This window comes from Puma concolor, chromosome A2 (assembly GCF_028749965.1).
Source record: "Puma concolor isolate L17-30 chromosome A2, mPumCon1.1.hap2, whole genome shotgun sequence".
NCBI lineage: Eukaryota > Metazoa > Chordata > Mammalia > Carnivora > Felidae > Puma > Puma concolor.
The window spans coordinates 3,221,437-3,240,461 of NC_141668.1; the positions used below are offsets into that span (position 1 = coordinate 3,221,437).

Consider the following 19,025-nt stretch of genomic DNA (forward strand, 5'->3'; position numbering starts at 1 on the left):
GTTTGAGCTTTTCCTATTTGTTTCTTCTCCCATCTCTTTGACCCTTCCTTATTTATTTCCTTCACCGTCTCCTTCATCAGAGGGATCACCTTTGAGGTGTTTTATAAGGGAAGCCTCTAGACCCAGGGCTGGGGGGCAGGGATTTGAAGTACACCGTATTTCCCGACTCTCAGAGATGAATATGTAACCTCACATGCATCTCTAGCTATGTATAGAAAAGTTCTAACGTCATGTGACCCCACAGGGAAAGAACAGGATTGGGATGTTTTGGCACGTGGCCTCTGGATGGACGGAAGGTGCTTCCAAGTCAGGGGTCCCTCTGTGCCCACTGACCGCCGGGGCTCTCCCATGGGCTGGGAGTCCGGGTCGGCCTCCTGACTTACCCCACAGCGAGCGCCGGCTGGGGCTGCTCCCTGCCCTGGACTGCACGCTCTCCTGTGTGCCAACCTAAAGCCCGCTCCAAGGATCCCGTCCAAGCCCCACCTTCTTGGGAACCTTCCCATGATCCCAGCCCACTCTCATGCTCTGTTCTGAACTCGTGGGCCATTTGCTTTCTGCTCTAAAGGATGCAGCTTGACCACGTGTACTGTTTGGGTCAGGCTGATCTTGTTTCATGGGGGAGAGCCTTGGCTCCTGACCATAGGAGATCAGTCTGTTAGGTAGCTGTGTCTTCGCTAACAAGGAGGTACTTAATAATGCTCTGGGTCCACTGGCCTAGGTGATGAGCCATTGTCCCCCTGTAAGGGACTGGGTAGAGAAAGAGCTTCCAGTGATGGTCTGGACATCACTAATCAATCTCAGTACTCTCCCATTGACCACTGGTGACCTTCTACTCCTCTTCAACCAAGAGCTCTAACAGTTACCATCAATCAGTCGAGTTTTCTCAAGAGAGGAGACCCATTTACCAACCTCAGAGGTGATGGGTAGATGGACCTGAATGAAGGACTCCGTTGATACCTTCAAGGGGGAAATCTAAATCGTTTAAGAGAAGGGTGCCATCTCCCAGAGTAGGCAAGTCTGGAGGGGGATAGAGCTCAGGGGGAAAGACAGACGTATCTGGGGCATTTTGCATGTGGGGTTTCCAAAGGTAAACATCTGGTGGGCAGTTAGGATGCCAGGGCTGGCTGGGTTGACTAGGGAGCCATCCGAAGAGAGGAGGATTGAACCTTTGGGGACCCCGCGTCCCCCCCTGGAGCTATGAGTGCAACCAGTGCTCTGGGGCTACAGTGCCTGGTGGGTTCCAGCACAGCATTGGAGCTCATAAAAGCCTACTGGATGCACGAATGGACAGTTCAGGACCAAGAAGGAAACAGAAAAGGCAGAGTTCTGGGTGCTTCTTGGGTTGTTACAACACATCAGTCCTCCATTACATTATTTCCCCCATTCTGAGGATACCCCCTTGGCCCATGATCAGCACTGACAGGTTAGACGATGAAGCAGAAAAATACCAAATGGAACAGGAAAGGAATCCCCACACGGAGGACGTTTTCTCTGGATGGTGTCATGACATGTCCCCCCCAAAGGAGAGAATTCCAGCCTGGGACCTTATTTAAATTGTCAGCCTCTTGAGGAGAGGCTTTTTTTTTTTTTTTTTTTTTTTTAATTGCCAGAGAAGCATCTTGATTCTCAGCACAATAGCTTGGTGCAGGATGCTTTCCCCCCACGAGCCCCGCCTGAATCTCTTCCTTGCTGGCTGGAATGCATTTCTAGCCATGAAGCCCAGCGAGTGTGGTGCAGGGGGGAGCCTCAGATGCACAGTAACCTACTGCTGATGGTTGGGCTGTTTCAGAGTCGATGTTTGCTTTCCTTGTAAAGAGGACAATGCAGGGGCGCCTGGGTGGCTCAGTCAGTTGAGTGAACGACTCTTGATTTTGTCTTAGGTCATGACCAAATGGTTCGTGGGATTGAGTCCCACGCTGGGCTCTGTGCTGAAGGTGCAGAGCCTGCTTGGGATTCTCTCTCTCCCTCTCTCTGCCCCTCCCCTGCTTGTGCGCATGCTCTCTTTCAAAATAAATAATAAACTTAAAAAAATGGGAGACAATGCAGTACTTACTGTAATCGTCAACCTCGATCTTCCTGTATTCTACTTTCGGCATCTGTCGGTCATGTACGGCCTTCTTTACGTGTTCGTTTGTTTCTAGATCATAAATTTCTAAGCGAGAGAAAGGAAAATGACACAGTCAGACTCAGCAGTCATTTATGGAAGCCAAGTGTTGTCATGTGCATCAGACCACTAATTCCTACACTGGGCCTGGAGGTGATGATTACTATTTCTTTTGCACAGACTAGGAAACTGAGACATTAGATAACTTGCTCAAGATACAGCACAAGGTGGAGTGCCCAGTCTCAAGTCAGGAGCTTGGGTAGACGGAAGAGTCCTCCCCCGTATTAGGCAACTCCTCCGCCCCCCATAAATCGTCTCTCTGCAAGGCATTTCTCACTCACACGTATATCATCTTTCCGCAAGGCATTTCTCACTCACACGCATAGGTCTGGGTATGTTTTATCCCAACACTGCTGGTTTTGGAAAACCAACATCACATACCTGTTAGGACAGATGAGTTTCCGAATATAGTGGCCACAATAACGGTGGGGAATAAATTTAAGAATTCCCTGAGCTTGCACCAAAACCCAACCTAAGCCTAACCTAACCTAAGCCTGGGTTAACAAGGCTTAGGGCAGAAAGCCGCCACAGGGCGAAAGCGCCCCCAGCGTAGAACAAGGGGTCGAGCAGAAAGCCACTTCCACAGGACGAAAGCGTCTGAGAACAGGTAGAAGTGGAAAGCCCCACAGCAGGGCAAAGATGTCCAGAGCTAACTAGCAAGAAAAATGCCTTGTTAACCCCGAGGTAGCATGCTCTCTCTGACTTAGTCCCTAGAAAAGTTCAGATAAACAGACACGGTGACTGATGCCTGCAGTAAATGGCCGTCTGCTCAGCGTCAGCATTTTGATTTGTATTGACCCTAACCCCTAACACTGCATACCTTTGAAACCCCATTTCTCTCACACACAAGTTAACGATCACTGTTTTATTGTTTCTTTCTGCACATCCATCACATTTGTAAGCCTTCTGATCCTAATAAATATGGAGCAAGGACCCTTACTTGGGGCTCTTGTCCCTCCCGGACATTAGCCTCTCTCGTATTCAATTCTGCGTCTGCTCTCTTGCTGGACAAGACAGAACTCCAGACTCAAAGTCTGCAGCAAATAACCAAGGAAAGAAAAGAGAGTAGAGGCTGGAGTATGCTCTTTATTAAAATTTTACAGGAAAAGTGGATTCAGATCTCTCACCCTACTCATAATGTGGTCTGGCTTGGCACACCTTAATCTGGATGATCATATTAGCTGGCAGTGATACAGTGCAGCGAGACTGGCCCTTTCCCCTCCAAATTAGAGAGAGAGGGGTCAGTCCTATGCTGGCTCCTTACATGCACGTGCACCCAGTGGTATTTGTCCAGGTGCAAGGATGCTCTCATCAGCCCACTTCACTAATCTCCTCCTTCCTCCTACTCCACCATCTGCTCTGTAATAAAACCACCGGATTTGACTTCCTCCTTCCTCTCTTACTTTGAGCCTATACGTGGGGACACCTTGTGGCTCGTTATGAAAGGAAATTTTGTCTGCAAGGAACTCCACCTTTGAAACATTCATGAATATTTTAAAGAGTAAATTCACACGACATGCAATGCTACAAGGAACGGTGAACTGTCCCCATAGAAACTCCTTTTAAGAACAACAGACACCCTAAGTGACACCTTTAGCACGAAGGCACCTGGAGGCCAAATATCGCCCAGAACCAGGAGTCTCCAGCGCTGGGCAGTGTTATCTGTGAACAGCACAAGGCTACCAGTGGTGCTCAGGGATCCGGGGGATTCTTTGGGAACAGAAATGGCAAATGCCCTCAGGGGCCAGTGGAAAGGGACAGTTCCAGTTGCTGGACACATATTTGAAAATTCAGCTTTGATGGGGTGCCTGAGTGGCTCAGTCGGTTAAGCATCCGACTTCGGCTCAGGTCATGATCTCATGGTTCGTGAGTTCGAGCCTCGCGTAGGGCTCCGTGCTGACAGCTCAGAGCCTGGAGCCTGCTTCCGATTCTGTGTCTCCCTCTCTCTCGTCCCCTCTACCACTCACACTCTGTCTCTCTCCCTCTCAAAAATAAATAAGCATTAATTTTAAAAAAAGGAAAAAAAAAATTTCAGCTTTGATGTAAAGGTGAGGGGGGAAGTGGTAAAACTAAATTTTCAAACAGGTAGAGTTAAAGGTAAAAACCTCTTAAGTTGGACCAAGATCGTGAAAGATTCTGAACACCACATGGCAGCCAAGACATGGGGTCCTTCGTAGACAGCAAGTCGGGACACCTGAGTCTGCGAGGGACGTACAGGGAGGTCCAAGCACACCTGGCCTCAACTTGGAGACCCGGAGATGTGGCTGAGAGACGGCACGCTCTATCTTCTGGCCATGCACGCAAGTTAGGGAAGGAGCGCAGCCCCAGGGTGGCAGGTGGCCCCGCTGCCCACCCCATGTCCACAGCCCGGACTCCTCAGAGAGCCGATGCAGCACTCAGGTTTTGCTGAGTCTAAATGCCCTCCTCCTGTTAAGAGTGTTGCAGGCACTCAGTGGAGAGAAATTAGTTTGTGAGATATTAACTATTTCTTATCCGTATCCTAGTCACAACGATAGGGTGGGAAGTCTAGAAGGTTGTTCTGCAGGATAAGGAGAAAAGTAGCATTTTTCAAGTTCTTGGCTGCCACAGAACCTTTGCACTTGCTGTTCCCTCTGAAGGAAGTTTTTTTGCTGGCTCCTCCTCCGTCAGGTCAAACATCACCTCGTCAAGCAGAAGTCTATCTCAGGTACCCCTCTTCACACCAAGGGTAAGAGTTGTGGTCATTTGTCAGACTCTTTCCCACCCTCCAACTCCCCAGGCATCAGTGTTTGGTCCCATCCCAGGGACGAAACGCAAGAGTTTCCAGTCACCTGAGTAGATGGGGAAATCCAGTTCATACCCCGGAAATGGCGCATCCCCACAGGAGCCAAGCCTGGGTTTCTCCCCACGCTTTCTCCCTGTTCCCACATGGCCCCTTTCCATGGCCGCAAGAGGGTCTCTGCTGCAGAAGAAGCTGGGAGGGACTGGGAGGTCCTCCTGGGTGCTTCAGAAGCCTGGGGGCTTTCAGGGGTTCCCAGGGTTTCAGGCCTGTCGAGTGGTGAGAGTTGACACAATCGAAGCCTCTCCACCATTGTTCCCCGCATGAAACGACCCACGGCGAAACCAAAGCACACTTCCGTTGCACTGACGGGAAAGCGTATGGTACTTGATGGAGTCCCGGCGGACGCAGGTTAACACTGAGTTAATGCCGGGACCAGTATGGAATTCATGGACGCTGCCCCAGACCTGCACTCAGTGCAAGAGCCAGTGCACAGCTCTTCTGGAAGCCTCGATCTTCAGGGAACCTGCCATCTTTCCCTCCCTGTATGCCCACAAGATAAGCCCAGGTGGAGACAGGTAAGGGACTAGGGGTGTGCAAATGTGGGCCAAGCTGGACGAGGGGAATTAGCAGGCACATGAGTAGACCGTCTTCACCAACAAGAACAAAGGCGGCCCACTGCCACCGAGAGGCAGCAGCATGCGTTTGCTTCCGGGGTGCAGGCGACAGCCTCAGCTGGGGAAGTTTGTTGGTGGCAAGGCCAACTGGACCACCAGAGTTCAAAACGCAAGAGGACCGAACGGAGCCTCTCAGTTTATCACGACACGCTCCTCCGTCCGTGGGCACGCGTTTGAATTCGGTCTTTCCGGCATCACTCAGCAATCTCTGATGCTGATCCTGAAGGAGAAATTTCGTGCTTAGGTTTGCAGAGTCGTTTTGCTGCCCACCGAGCTCAGCTCGCCTGGAGCTAGCGACAACACAGGCTCGCCTCCGGAACAGCCTGTCCGTTCCTGGACCCCGGAGTGCCGGCTTCGAGTGGGAGCGCGCAACGTTCTCATCGAGCACTGACTCTACGGACTGCGTTTGAATAGCTCGCCCTCTGTATTGAAATCCCACCCTTCACAGAGGCACCAAAGCAACAGACTATTAAATTTAGTTAAATATTAGATTTCTCATTTAATGATTGCCCACACAACTGGTTTTATCGGCAGAGAGCTGGCTGGCCCACAGGGGAGTTGAGTTAAGCCATTTTATTTGTTCCCATAATTGCATTCAAAGAAGGCAGGAGCTCAGCAGAGGAAATAAGAGAAGATTGGCATGTTCCCGGAGGACTCTTCTTTTGACTTGAGGGCCATGGGGACCTCCAGTCTGGAGCATACAAATGGCCACTCCTTAATTAAATGTGAGCCCCCTCTAATATTTGGTGGAATTAGCTATTATCAGATCTGGACACAGTGAGACCGCAGAAGCAAATGCCTGCTCATGGGGCCTGCCTCCCTGCCGGTGCCCCGGCGGGCGGATGGGGCATGGCCCGTGGGCGGTTCGCGGACTCTGTTGGTTCAGGGAAGCAGTGGGGGCATCACCGCTTGGCTGAATTTGGGGAAATGTGACCAGAATCTAACAGAAGCCAACAGGCGACTGACCTGATGACGATGAGAACAGCCCGCTCCCCCCCTGGTATTTCTGTAGGAGGTGGAGCGCAGGAGAGCACGTGCACGGAGAGTAGGCGTCTGCTTCGTCCTGCTGCGTGGTCTCATCGCCCTGCATGGGTTTCCTGTGCCTCTCACTGCCCAGGCCTGTCCTGGCACACTGCCGACGGCTTCCTCGTGTGCACCTGCCCCTGGTCGGCCGCCCCAGGGCCGTGCGGCTCGGACCAGTGCAGGCTGACGCCACGCCAGCACGGGCGCCCCTGTGTTCCCGGAGATCTCCTTTCTCTGAACGCTGAATGTCCGGTCGTTAGAGTCACTGTCACACAGTCGGGTAACAGTTGCTCCTTTTTGCTCTAGGTTTGTCTTCAGTAGGATTTTAAGGAACTTGAAGGCAGAGTCCCTGTGAATGAACTGATCTTTGGCACAACCACTGGCATCTGGCCAGGCAGGTGAATGGGATTAATCAGGAAGGGCTGTGTGTTGCCTGGGCTGACGGGGCCCCCTCCCCACAATGCACTACACTGCCACGTAGTTCTGGGTGCAGCGGTGGGTGGGGTGGCAGCGACCTAGGAGGGAGAGAGGGAGGACACCAAGGCAGGGCTGGGAGGCTGGCTGTGTGCCGTTCTGTCGACCACACGCACGCGCGCTCACCGAATGTGCCGTATTTTGGTCTAAAATGACCCATCTGTAAATCCGATCACTCCATCCCCCACAAAGGCTGCCTGTGTGGAGTCCTGGGGATCCAGAAGACTTTCGGATACACAGACAACGAGGGTTTGACAGAATGGGTCATTCCAGGCTTGGGGCTCCTGGTCTCTCTGACGTCCGTCTCCCCTCTGACTGGCGGGCCACAGAGGATGTGGTCTGTGGGCGGTTACTCAGGAAAAGATGCAGAGGGGCCAGGGTGGCTCCCAGACAGCGAGGACCATGTGGGCAAGGCCAGGCTACCAGGCAGCTGGCGTCTCGTACGATCTCAGAAAAGGACTGTCTTGATGTCCGCTGCAGGGGGAGTTGCTTTTGCATCTTGATAAAGACCCACGTGAGGAAGAAGAGAATCCTGTCTGTGAGTGTTGGTAAGGCGGTGGGCCTGGGCAGCCAGGTCACCTGGGGTTTGCCAGCACGCACTCAAGAACATGCTGTGCGGGCGCCTGGGTGGCTCAGTCGGTTAGGCATCTGACTCTTGACTGCGGCTCAGATCATAATCTCACGGTTTGTGAGTTGGAACCCCGTGTCGGGCTTTGTGTTGACAGTGTGGAGCCTGCTTGGGATTCTCTGTCTCCCCTCTTTCTGTCCCTCCCCCGCTTGTGCTGTCTCTCACTCTCAAAAATAGATAAACAAACAAACAAAAAAACAATGTAAAGAACACGCTGTGGGGTGCTGCCTGCGAACACACACTATGCCCACCTCCACCGCCCCCTGCACTTCCTCCCGCTGGCCAGGGAGCCGGCCGGGAGGGTGCCGCGATTGCCGACAGGGCATCCACACAGCTGAGTGGCACTCCCTCTCCTACTTACGTTACAACCAGCCACGCGTTAACTGTGTTTTGTTGGTTTTTCTATCCCAGTACCTAAGTTGTTTGAATACCCAGGCATCAAATGAGTATACTTTGGTCCCAGGCATAATTACGTTCTTAAGGAAACAGCTTTTAAATAATTCAGAGTCACATCTGTGAACACCCTGCAGGCTCTGCTCATAGATAAGATTTTCTAAAGGGAAAGAAGTCAAATATTCCCAGGGTGGCTCTGGGGTCATGGGGGAGGAGGAGGAAGGACAAAGAATTCTGAAACAGTAATTTCGAATTTCAGAGCAGGGCTGGAGTGGATGCAACGATCGGCCCAGAGCCAGACCCCTGACCTCGCGGGGCCCGTCTCGCCACCTGCCGTGCGGCCTTCCTGTGGCCCCCACCCTCCGTGCCTGTCACGGTCGAAGAGCACAGGCCTCACGTTAGCTGGCAGTCCTGGCTTCCCACAGTCTGTCCAGAAGCCGCCTTCCGGAGAGCCGGCTGGCCCTCCCGCCACTGCCACAGGCACGCAGACCCCCACATCTCCGTCTCCCTCCACACAGCCGGGTGGAACGGCCTTCCTGACGCACGAGGTGGCTGTGTCGCTCTGCTTGCCCTGTCCAAAGCCAGCATGAGGTTCAAACACCGCTAGGGGCTTGGCGCTGAGCCAGACAGGGCCGGGGGTGGTTTGGGGAACTGTGATCAGGGAATCTGCGATTGTCCGCACATTGCTTAGACTATCGTGACGGCACAGCTGTCTCCAGCTGCTGCGTCCTGGGGTCTGGGAGAGAGCCCCCGTGGTCAGGACTATGTGCTTGGGGTCAGTGAGCCATGGTTCTGGTCCTGGACGAGGCGGTGCCATCCGGTAATTTGCTATAACGAGGCACGTGCAGGATACCGTGTGCAAAGCCCTTGGGCGGGCTGGCCACGGGATGAGATGGCCCCCCCGATCACGCTGAAAATGGTGAATGCCACGACGATGGGGCACTCAGTGGCCAGCACCAGAAGGTGAAGTTTAAGGGCTCAGTCCTTCCAGCCCACAGAATACTTCCCGGCCTGCTCCAGCCCAGAAGCAGCACCTTCTCTTCCTCCGGGGGGGAAAGGGGGCCAGCACGGGTCTCCCGGCCGGCTCACCGTGGGCACCAGATGGAGAACACTAGATCTGCAGAAGCCCCTCAGGCCGCGTTGACAGCAAGGCCAGTGGATGGTGGGCCAGAGGCAAAGGCCAGGCTGGAAAGAGGACCCACCGCTTTCTAGCCGTACGTGCATGTGTGCGCATGTGTTTCCTTGATTTTCTTAACTGGAAAATGGGGGTGATGGCAGACTGTCACGTGAGGACAGAACGGGCCCATAGCAAGTGATTCCTAAGTGCTGGCCTAGTCACGTGGACGCCACGGTTACTCTCTGGGCCCCTGGCCAGGTCAAGTTTCCAGAACATATTCCCGGCGCAGCATCACTCATAACGAGCCCGCGTGGGGTGGGGCTTGGCAGCATCGAGGATGCGGGACCGCAGGCTGGGTTTGCGACTACAGATGAGAGGCGCCTGCCCACCCTTCACCTTGTGCCACGCCTGGAAGGAAAGAACTCAGCTCACCTGGAGCGCACCTGCACGTGAGGGCGGTCGGCTAGTCCCAGCCCAGCAGGGGTCACACTCGTGGACCCGCAGCTTCGACCACCGCCCACTCCAGGCAGGGGCCCGGCCCCCCACACGGACTCCTCAACAGAGAGGGACCCACCCAGTGTCGCAAACACCGAGAGCGCTTTGTTCTGTGCCGGCGACGCGGCTGGGGACGAGATGGGGCGAGAAGCTCTGTCAGAGGACGCATCGAAAGTTACCCACACAGAAAAGAGCCTCTCACACATCCTGCCGACAAAACCCGAGGCTGGGACCCCAAGCGCGGGGTCCGATATGCTACCACACCTGCAGCTTCTGGTTCTCTCTGTCCAGGAGGACCCAGGCCCGTCTGCGGTGCCACCCTCTGTGACGGAGCAGGAGGAGCTGGGGGTTCCAGGCATGGGGTCTCCTGCTCTGCTACTTACTTTCAAGTCACGTCACCTGCTTGGGCCCCACGCTGGCGGCTGGCACCCAACAGGCTTGCCATCAATGTTCTCACTGAGTGAGCCGTGAAATTGGAACATTTTCCCATTTTACCTCATCTTTAAGAACGCGGAGCAGACTAGAGGGTTCACTGTGACTTGCTGGTGTTTTTAATCTCCCTTTCCTTTCTTCCTTCTTTTCTCTCTTTTTAAACCCACTTCCCACCGTCTCCTTGAAGAATTCAGATAATTTGCTCTTCAACAGTCAGAATTCCAGAAGACATAACGCATCAGCTGTTGGGATTCCCGCGATCCGAGCCTCAGTTTTGTCATCTGTGAAATGGAGCCGGCCGCCCTTCTCACGGGTTATTGATGAGAAGCAGGGAAAAGAGCCTCATCATGCGCTATGCGACGGTCCTGTGACCGTCACAGCCCTTGGGCATCACGTGTCACATCAGACTACCGAGGCCGTGGGGTCTGGCTTCTGCTGAGGACACGGGGGACTCTCAGACCAAGGGAGCCCCGAGGGATGAGCACTGAGGCTGCTGAGTGGGTGGGACCAACACGCCGTCTACATGGGGCATGAGGAACACTCCTTCCGGAGCTCTGTGGCCCGCAGCTGTCGGGGTCTCCGACTTCCAGCCTTGGAAGTGAAGAAGTTCGATTAGTTGTTGCCTATCATCTTTTTAACTCCCAGATCTGGGATTTCCAGAACGAAACAGCTTTCCTTTCTTCTCTGTGATGAGCCCCATATGCATGGCCACCTGACGCCCAGTGAGTCAAACAAACCAACACTCGGCCCTCGTCCTGCCTACAGCTCCAAACGGAGCCCGCTTCTTATCTGGGAATTCCTACAGCAGAGTTGGAAAAATGAGGACAATTTTTTTTTTTTAAAGAAAATCACAAAAACAACCGAAATCTCAAATCCCTACCAAATTTGAAAAGTCCACAAATCTCTACCCTTCATCGAGGTCTCTCGGACCTTGACTCTGGGTCTGACAAAGACCCCAAGATTCGCATCCCTGCTCACGCCAGGCACTGGCCAACATGTGCCTCTCTGTTTAGGTTATTACGTCTTCTGTCTTCTGTGCCCTCAGAAGATTCCAGGCTCACGCGGGTAGGAGCGGGTCCCTGGCCCCACGCCCCCATAGCCACCCATCTGTCCCTGGAGCTTCCCCTGCTGGCTCTGTGCTCTCCTCCTGTGTTCCTGCGTCCCCAGGTGGTGCTCATGGCCACAGTCAGAGAGCCCTCCCTGGTGTGTGTGGGGTCAGCCCCCTCATAGGGACCCCTCCAGCACGAGCACCTCTGTCGCAGTCTGGGGCCTCTGGAGAGCACTCCATGGGCTGGCTCAGGGAAGTATCTGACAAGCTTGTGCAGGCAGAGTGATCTACACAAAATTGGCCAATATTTCTGCACTCAGTCACTTCTCTCAAAGACTGGCAAAGGTCGCCAGTGGCATCCTAGACCCATGTTCCTTCGTCCTGTGACGGTGACAGGAGGCACCACGGGCCTCCCTCCCTCCTTCCTGGGCTTCCCTTGCACCTTGGCGGGCCCACGTGAGGGGGTTCGGGCCGCTGGAAGTGCCGCGTACCGCTGCTGGGCTGTGCGAGGTCCGATGTCCTGACCCACAGCATCTTCCCTTTCTCTTTCTTCCCGTCCAGGTGGCCGGAAGCTGGGGTGATGATGACGGGCCGCAGTCTGGAAGGAACTTGCAAGCCCAGGTTCCTCCCAGAAGAGCGACAAGGATCACACCATCTGAACTTTGTGTGAGCGAAATACAAACCTTTGTTTTGCTGTGTCGTGTGCTGGACTGCGTCCCCCAAGATGCCGAAGTCCTAACCCCCCCATATCTTATTTGGGATGAGGGTTTTTGCAGAGGAAACAAGTTTAGTTGAGGCCATCAGGGGCCCTGATCCAATACGACTGGTGTCCTTAGGAAAAGGGGGACGTTTGGACACAGGGACGCACACAGGGAGGCCGTGTGAGGAGGCAGACTGGCTCTCACACAAGCCAAGAAACACCCATAATTGCCAGAAGCCACCAGAATCCGGGCAGAGACCTGGACCAGACTCTCCCTTACAGCCTCCGAACAAAGCCGCCTGCTGACACCTCGCTCTTGAACTCGCAGCCTCCAGAGCCGGGACAGAATCCAGCACCCCATGTGCGCCGCGCTGGGACGGGAGCCCCGGGAGACTCCCACGTGAAGATTTGGGTGGTGGCACTCCCAGCAGCTGTTAGCGCTCGGCCATGAAACCCCGACTTCCTCTGAGGTGCAAGGAGCCGGGACAAAAGCCATCTCTGTGCGTTCTCCACAGCCAGCGGGACGCGGGACTAAGCTGTGACCGGCAACAGGAACGCGGGCGTGCGGGTGGCCCCTGCAGGAAGCCAGCCTGCAGGGACGGTCGTGCTTTGCCCTCTCTCCACCTTCCGGCCACTTTGCATCACGAAGCCGCTCGAGGCTGGAAGTGACGAGCTGGACCAGCGGTGGGGCAGGCAGGAGGGCATGATGACTGTGGAGCTGGCGTGGCAGACGGGGATGCACACAGACAGCAATGTGTTCTGTCCCGTTGAAGCGACTGCTGTGTTAGGGTTCCGTGACACTGCCAGACCCTAGCTGACACGCGAGGTTCTTCTACTTTAAAAGAAGCCTTTGGTGGGGTGCCTGGGTGGCGCAGTCGGTTAAGCGTCCGACTTCAGCCAGGTCACGATCTCGCGGTCCGTGAGTTCGAGCCCCGCGTCAGGCTCTGGGCTGATGGCTCAGAGCCTGGAGCCTGTTTCCGATTCTGTGTCTCCCTCTCTCTCTGCCCCTCCCCCGTTCATGCTTTGTCTCTCTCTGTCCCAAAAATAAATAAACGTTGGAAAAAAAAAAAAATTTAAAAGAAGCCTTTGGGGCGCCTGGGTGGCTCAGTCGGTTGAATGTCCAACTTCGGCTCGGGTCATGATCTCACAATCTGTGAGTTCCAGCCCTGCACTGGGCTCTGTGCTGATGGCTCAGAGTCCGGAGCCTGCTTCAGGTTCCGTGCCTCCCTCTCTCTCTGCCCCTCCCCCACTCATGCTCTGTCTTTCTCAAAAACAAACATTAAAAAAAAAAAAAAAATAGGGCATAGTTCCACGTGCTCTGTACCCAGCCTCCCCCAGGAGTGACGGCCTCCGTGACCTGGCGTGGCCTTGAGAGCAAGACACCAACACTGGGGCGGAGCCGCTGGCCACGCACCTCATTCAGTTTTCATCAGACTGTAGATTTTTAAGAAGGGAAAAACTTCATGAAATATCGGGAAATTATCTATGTCCTCTTGTATTTTAACAAACCCTCTTAGTGGAACAATCCATGTTTTTGTCAGAAAAAAAGGATGCCCCAGCAGAGGCTTTGTGAAATACTTCCATCTTTTCTGGTGAAATCCGTAGCTAAGGAGATTCTGGCATGAACACTCGAGGGCTGTCATGCGGGCCGTGTCTGTCGATCCCACAGACACCTGCCTTGGGGTGGGGGTCCTGGCCCGACCCGCTGGCCAGGCTCCCCAGGACTCTCCAAGCCCTTGTGCCGGGAAGAGAGGGCAGCCTGGGGGCGGGCGGGGGAGGTGGGTGCAGCCCAGGGAATCCTGTGTCAAACCCTGTCCCTACTGGACGTGTGGCCAGACCCCCAAACCTCACAGGCTCCTAGAAACATTCCCCAGTCGTGCTGGAGATGAGGCCTGGGGCCGGGCACCCTTCGCCCTGAACCCCCGCCCCCCCCAGGACACAGGGAGGCCAACGCAGCCCCCTCCCTCCCTTCTCCCCTTTGAGGGCCACACAAGTGTTTTGAGTGGGTTTTGTAACCATCTGATGTCCCTCTTTTGCCTTTTTTTTTTTTTTTTTTTACATTTAAGTGATTTTAAAAATCTATTTCTGATTTTTTTTTAATTTTGCATTTCTAGTCATTATTTGATGAGCTTTGTGGAATACTGTCATTATTTGGGAATACTCTCTAAATGCTGTCTCTTGAAATAAATCTGTTTTACCCACTTTTGAACACTTTGACCACTTTTTAACCAGTGTCTAAACAGACGGCGGGAGACCCCCTCTTCCACGCTTTCCCCCTCGCCAGCGCCGTTCGAAGCCCTACCACCGAGACAGGAGTCAGAGTCACTGACGGCCTGCTGCCGTGACACTCGAGGGATGTGCAGGGTCACCCCGCCATTGGGGCCTCAGGTCTGACTTGCTGTTCGAGGGCGGGGTACAGAGCGGAGGCGGGTGGTGCCCCGGTAGGAAGGAGGGTGGAGTTGGGAGGAAGGAGGCAGTAGGGTTCCTTGGGGACAGGAAGGTCAAGAAGTAAGGCCAAGAAGGGCACAGAGCTCTGCATGTGCGTGTCGACCTGCACGGGGTCCCCTCAAGCAAAAATGTGCTGGGAGGTCCTCAAGAGGCTCCGGAAAGTTTCGTCCCTGCAGCGGCATGCACATGAAGCCCCTCCGTGCTGTGAGGGTGTCCCCCGGCCACAAGGGCAGGTGAGTCTCAAAGCACCCATGGAGCCTTGGCCCCCAGTGGGAGGTTCTAAGAGGAGGGGAGGGTCGGGAGGGCCAGACTGAGGAGCTGGGGGCCGTGGGCCCTGTTCAGCGCCCCACGCGGGGGTCCTGCATGGTCGCGGTGGCCTCCGGGCCTCAGCACTCGTGGGGCGGGGGCACCTTCTGTCTGGGTGACTCTGACATTTGATCAATACTGCCAGCCGTGGGGGTCACTCTGAACTGCGAGGACATCCCCATCTCTGGGTCTCCAGACAGGACTCCGTGGGCTGGACTCTCTCACAAGGCTCAGCCTCCTCTCTGCCACGGCACGGGAAGGTTCCAGAAAAGAGCAAGACACTTACTTTTCTTATCCGTTGTGTTGTGCACTGTCACCGTGGGGACTCCAGGACCTGGGCAGGTAGGGAGGGGGAGCCAGACAAGAAACAGAAAGAAGGTTGTTAGTGTAGACGAAGCAGGAGAGAACCCCGGCCTTCCTTACAGCTTGCACACGTGCGGGCCCGGACCGGCCCTTGTACTGCAGGCTGTCTGTCTTCCTCTGGGCCCTCGTTCATCACAAGGGGCCCGATGAAAACTCCCTATGTTCCGCTGCAGAAACGCATTCACATCATTTTACAGAGCCTGACTTGGTTCACCCCCTCCCCGCTCCACGGTCCTTGCACCGACACAAATCACACGCCGTGCGCGGAGTTCGAGTGAACGGCTCAAGCGGCCAATCCTGGACGGCTTCCTGCGAGAGAAGCCATCCCCTCCGCCGGCCTCTTGGAACACCTGGTAGACACTCGCGACCACAGCAGGGCTATGTTGTAGACTTTCGCCCGTGCGTCCGTCTCCCCGGGAACCGTGCTTGCGGCTTCCCAGCTCCAGGCTGCCAGGAAGCCCGGGGCCCCGCGGTGTGAGGGAAGGCACAGACTTCCTTGGCTTCGGTCCATGGTCAACAGCCTTATTCTCGTGAGCAAGAAGAGAGTCCAGAAAGCACAAGGGGCTTCCCAAATTATTTTTACATCATTTTGAAAGTAGACTATGAGGTGGGCCACCTTTCTGATCTCCTCTCTGCCCGCTCTGCGAATCCACTGGACTTCTGCAGATTCTGAAGGACGCGTATCATTCTCTCTGCCCCCAGACGCTGGCATGGCTTTTTTCTTCGTTGAAGTCTCTGCTCAAATGCCTTCTCCAGCCACCCAATGGGAAAGAGCACCTCTCATGACCATGCCACCAGCCCCTACATGTCCCTGTTTTCTTCCCCTTGAGAGAGGTCACTGTCACATTCTGTAAAGTTGGGTCCTTATAACAGAAATTTTCAGAATTTGCTCACTGTCCGCGTGTTCAACTGCACCACAGTGTAAGCTCTGGAATTTATAGGGACAAAATGGGATGCCGTCTTCCTGCCGTTATTTCTAGCACCTGGATGGTACTCGGGATATAGTGGGTACTTGACTACATGTTCACGGAGTGAGTGCTGAGTGGTGATCGCAGAGCGTCCAGGAAGGAGCCCTGTGATCCTGGGGGACTGGGGACAATGAAGGCAGGTGGGAAGCGGGTGGGCAGAGAAGGGGCCATCACAGGGACATGGTCGTCGGGTTGTTTCCTGCTCTCTGCTTCAGGCTGGGGACTCTGGGACGCTATGAGCTCACAGAGATGGGCCACATCTGAGCCGGAGGCGAACATGGACTGTCTGGGGAGAGGGATGGCTGGAGTTCAGCTTCCTTGGGGTCATCGTACCTTCTGTGTGCTTCTCTGGGGCCATAGACCAAGTGGCTCAATTGAGAGCCACAAAACCTGGCACAGATCCCACCGTAGTCAGGCTTAAAGACCCCACTGCAGTGGCTAAAGAGTGGTCCCAGTCCAGGGCCCAAAGAGGATGTGCCAGAAAAACAAAGGGGCTTCAGACCCCAGACCCTGGCTGAGCTGAGACACAGCCTGTGGGTCGCACCAGCCACGGAACTCAGAGCCTGTCCACTGCCCAGGCTCTGGACCCAGACACTGTCTAATGCACATCCAAAGTCCGGGAGGCCCTGGGACCTTATTCCCTCTCCCCCCTATGCCCCCTCCACCATTGACCCACAGATAGGATATTCAATCACGTGGGCATTTCAGATAAACACTACAGTATATAAATATATATTTGTATAAATATGTCCCACGCATTATTTGGGACTTACCACTAAAAAAAATTACTTGCTGTTTGCCTGAAATTAAAGGGAACTGCATGTCCTGTATTTTTGTTTGCTAAATCTGACACCATCTCCCCAGGGGCGCAGGCAGCAGTGATCTGAGAGTCTAGGTGTTTAAATCTAAAGAGACAGCCCTCACCGAAAGGGGTTTAAACACTGGCTGTGGGTTTAAATTATTGAATCAAACTAAGTTTCCCAGCTCAAAGATCCATTTTCCCCCATGGGGAGCTCATGTGGAAGAACAGATCAGTTATTGAGAAATAAAGACACTACATCTATTTCCTCTGCACGTTTCAGGGGGAGTAAATTCACATACAGAGCGTATCCTGCATTTTGATTAATAATGTAAACAACTATTATTTATTTAGTGCCTACTATGTAGAGGCACTCTGCAAGATGTTTGACATGAGTAATTCATAACGCTCACAGTAGCCCTCCAAAGTCGATCTTACAGATGAGAAAACGCAGGTTCTGAGAGTCTGAAGCCTTCCATCTAACCCACACAGTAAGAAACTCATCCCTCCTCAGTTTTTAATTCATTAACTTGATATATGTTGCTAAAAAAATGCAAACACTGAAGAACAGAATAAAGTGACAAGTGAAATACCCTTCTGACCCCCACTTCCCAGAGGTGACCTAAACGTCTCCAAAATGTCTTAAGATGATTCTCTGTGTATATGTGGTCATATTTGCACACACACAGATATTTTAAACAGGTTCAAGTAACATAAAAACACCTGCATAGAAACCAGCAGCTTTTCTCAAATCTTAAGGCCGAACCCTATTGCCTCAGTGTTTTGTTTTTGTCTTTGTTTTTAAATAAAACATGGGCTTGAGGGCACCTGTCCACCCTTCCCTGATCTCAGCCTGCTCCCTTCCCAGAGGTAACTGTTACCTTGAGGTGACTTATCATCCTCCCGCACCACTTAAAAGATACTTTCGCGGGGCGCCTGGGGGGCTCAGTCGGTTACACGTCAGACTTCGGCTCAGGTCACGGTGTCACAGTTTGTGGGTTCGAGCCCCACATTGGGCTCTGTGCTGACAGCTCGGAGCCTGGAGCCTGCTTCGGATTCTGTGTCTCCCTCTCTCTCTGCTCCTCCCCTGCTGGCATTCTGTCTCTCTCTCTCTCTCAAAGTAACAAATAAGCATTAAAAGAATTAAAAGACATTTTTGTCACATGGTCTGGGTCCACAATCTCATGTTTGTCACATACATCGTAGCCCAGCATCTGGAGATGGGGCCAAACGGGCAGCACGCGAGTGAGCAATTGTTTGGAGTCGGCACAGCCGTGAGAGGTGACGATGCTCGGTGCCATGCGGCCTACATCTCCACGGCGGAGCGTCTTGCAAGCACCGTTGCACACACCCCTGCACACACCCGTGAGGAGGTGCGTAGGAGGTCCTTCTCAACAGCACCTGTGCCTGAGCAACAGTGGCCCAGCTAACCCCTAGCGGGAGACGGGGCGGCTTAAATCAGCGCATTCACGGAGAAGGTTGGAGAGCGCATGAAATGAATGAGTCAATCCACACCTGCTGACGTGGACGAACATGAAAAACGTAAACTTGCCTGAGAGCATGAAGTTGCTGAATGGTAAATACTGTGGTAAATACTGCAATGTACAATTATGTAAGTAATTTTGAAAAGCTGTAACAGATGTATAGTATTCCATTGTATGGATATATATACGTGTATATATAATTTATATATATAAATGATGTATATAAATTGTATACATAATTTATATTATATATTATAAATTTATATATAATATATATTATATACATTATAATTAACAATGTATACATACTACAATTTATTTGGTGCCTTCCCTGCTGACGGAAATTTAGGCTGTTTCCTTTTGTTCTTCGTTACCATAAGCGGCGCTGCAGAAAACTCTCTCGCTCGTATCTTTGCGCGTGGACGAGACCGTCAGTTAAGCTAGCTACCAGCACTGCGACTGCTGTGTTGAAAGGTTTTATGGTCAGCTTTCACTAAACCAGCTTCAGGGTCCAAACACAGAGCCCCTACCTTCAGTGCTTAAAAAAATGAAAGCTTATTTCTTGCTAATGTCACGTCCTGGTAAACACGCGGCTACACTGGGTTCTCCGTGTGGTGTCCTGGTTCTGGGACCCAGGCTGAAGCTCCCAGCCCTCGTCGGGAACGAACTGGGTCACAGCAGGAGGAGGTGAGCAAGGGGGACACACGGGGGCTCCTAAAGCGTCCGGGCCCTGCTGTCATACTCACCG

At 53.4% G+C, this 19,025-nt stretch overlaps 1 protein-coding gene across 5 annotated transcripts in view; it reads right to left on the reverse strand.

Annotated features, from left to right (window-relative positions):
* Nucleotides 1-19,025, reverse strand: part of DPP6 (dipeptidyl peptidase like 6) — a 949,260-nt gene that overhangs the window by 18,033 nt on the left and 912,202 nt on the right. For all 5 annotated transcript variants that reach the window (XM_086685604.1, XM_086685609.1, XM_086685602.1 and 2 more), the window contains exons 17-18: nt 14,950-14,997; nt 2,054-2,152 (exon numbers count right to left, since the gene is read on the reverse strand). In XM_086685604.1, coding sequence (XP_086541730.1) covers nt 2,054-2,152; nt 14,950-14,997 — 147 coding nt within the window. The remainder of the gene's footprint in view (nt 1-2,053; nt 2,153-14,949; nt 14,998-19,025) is intronic.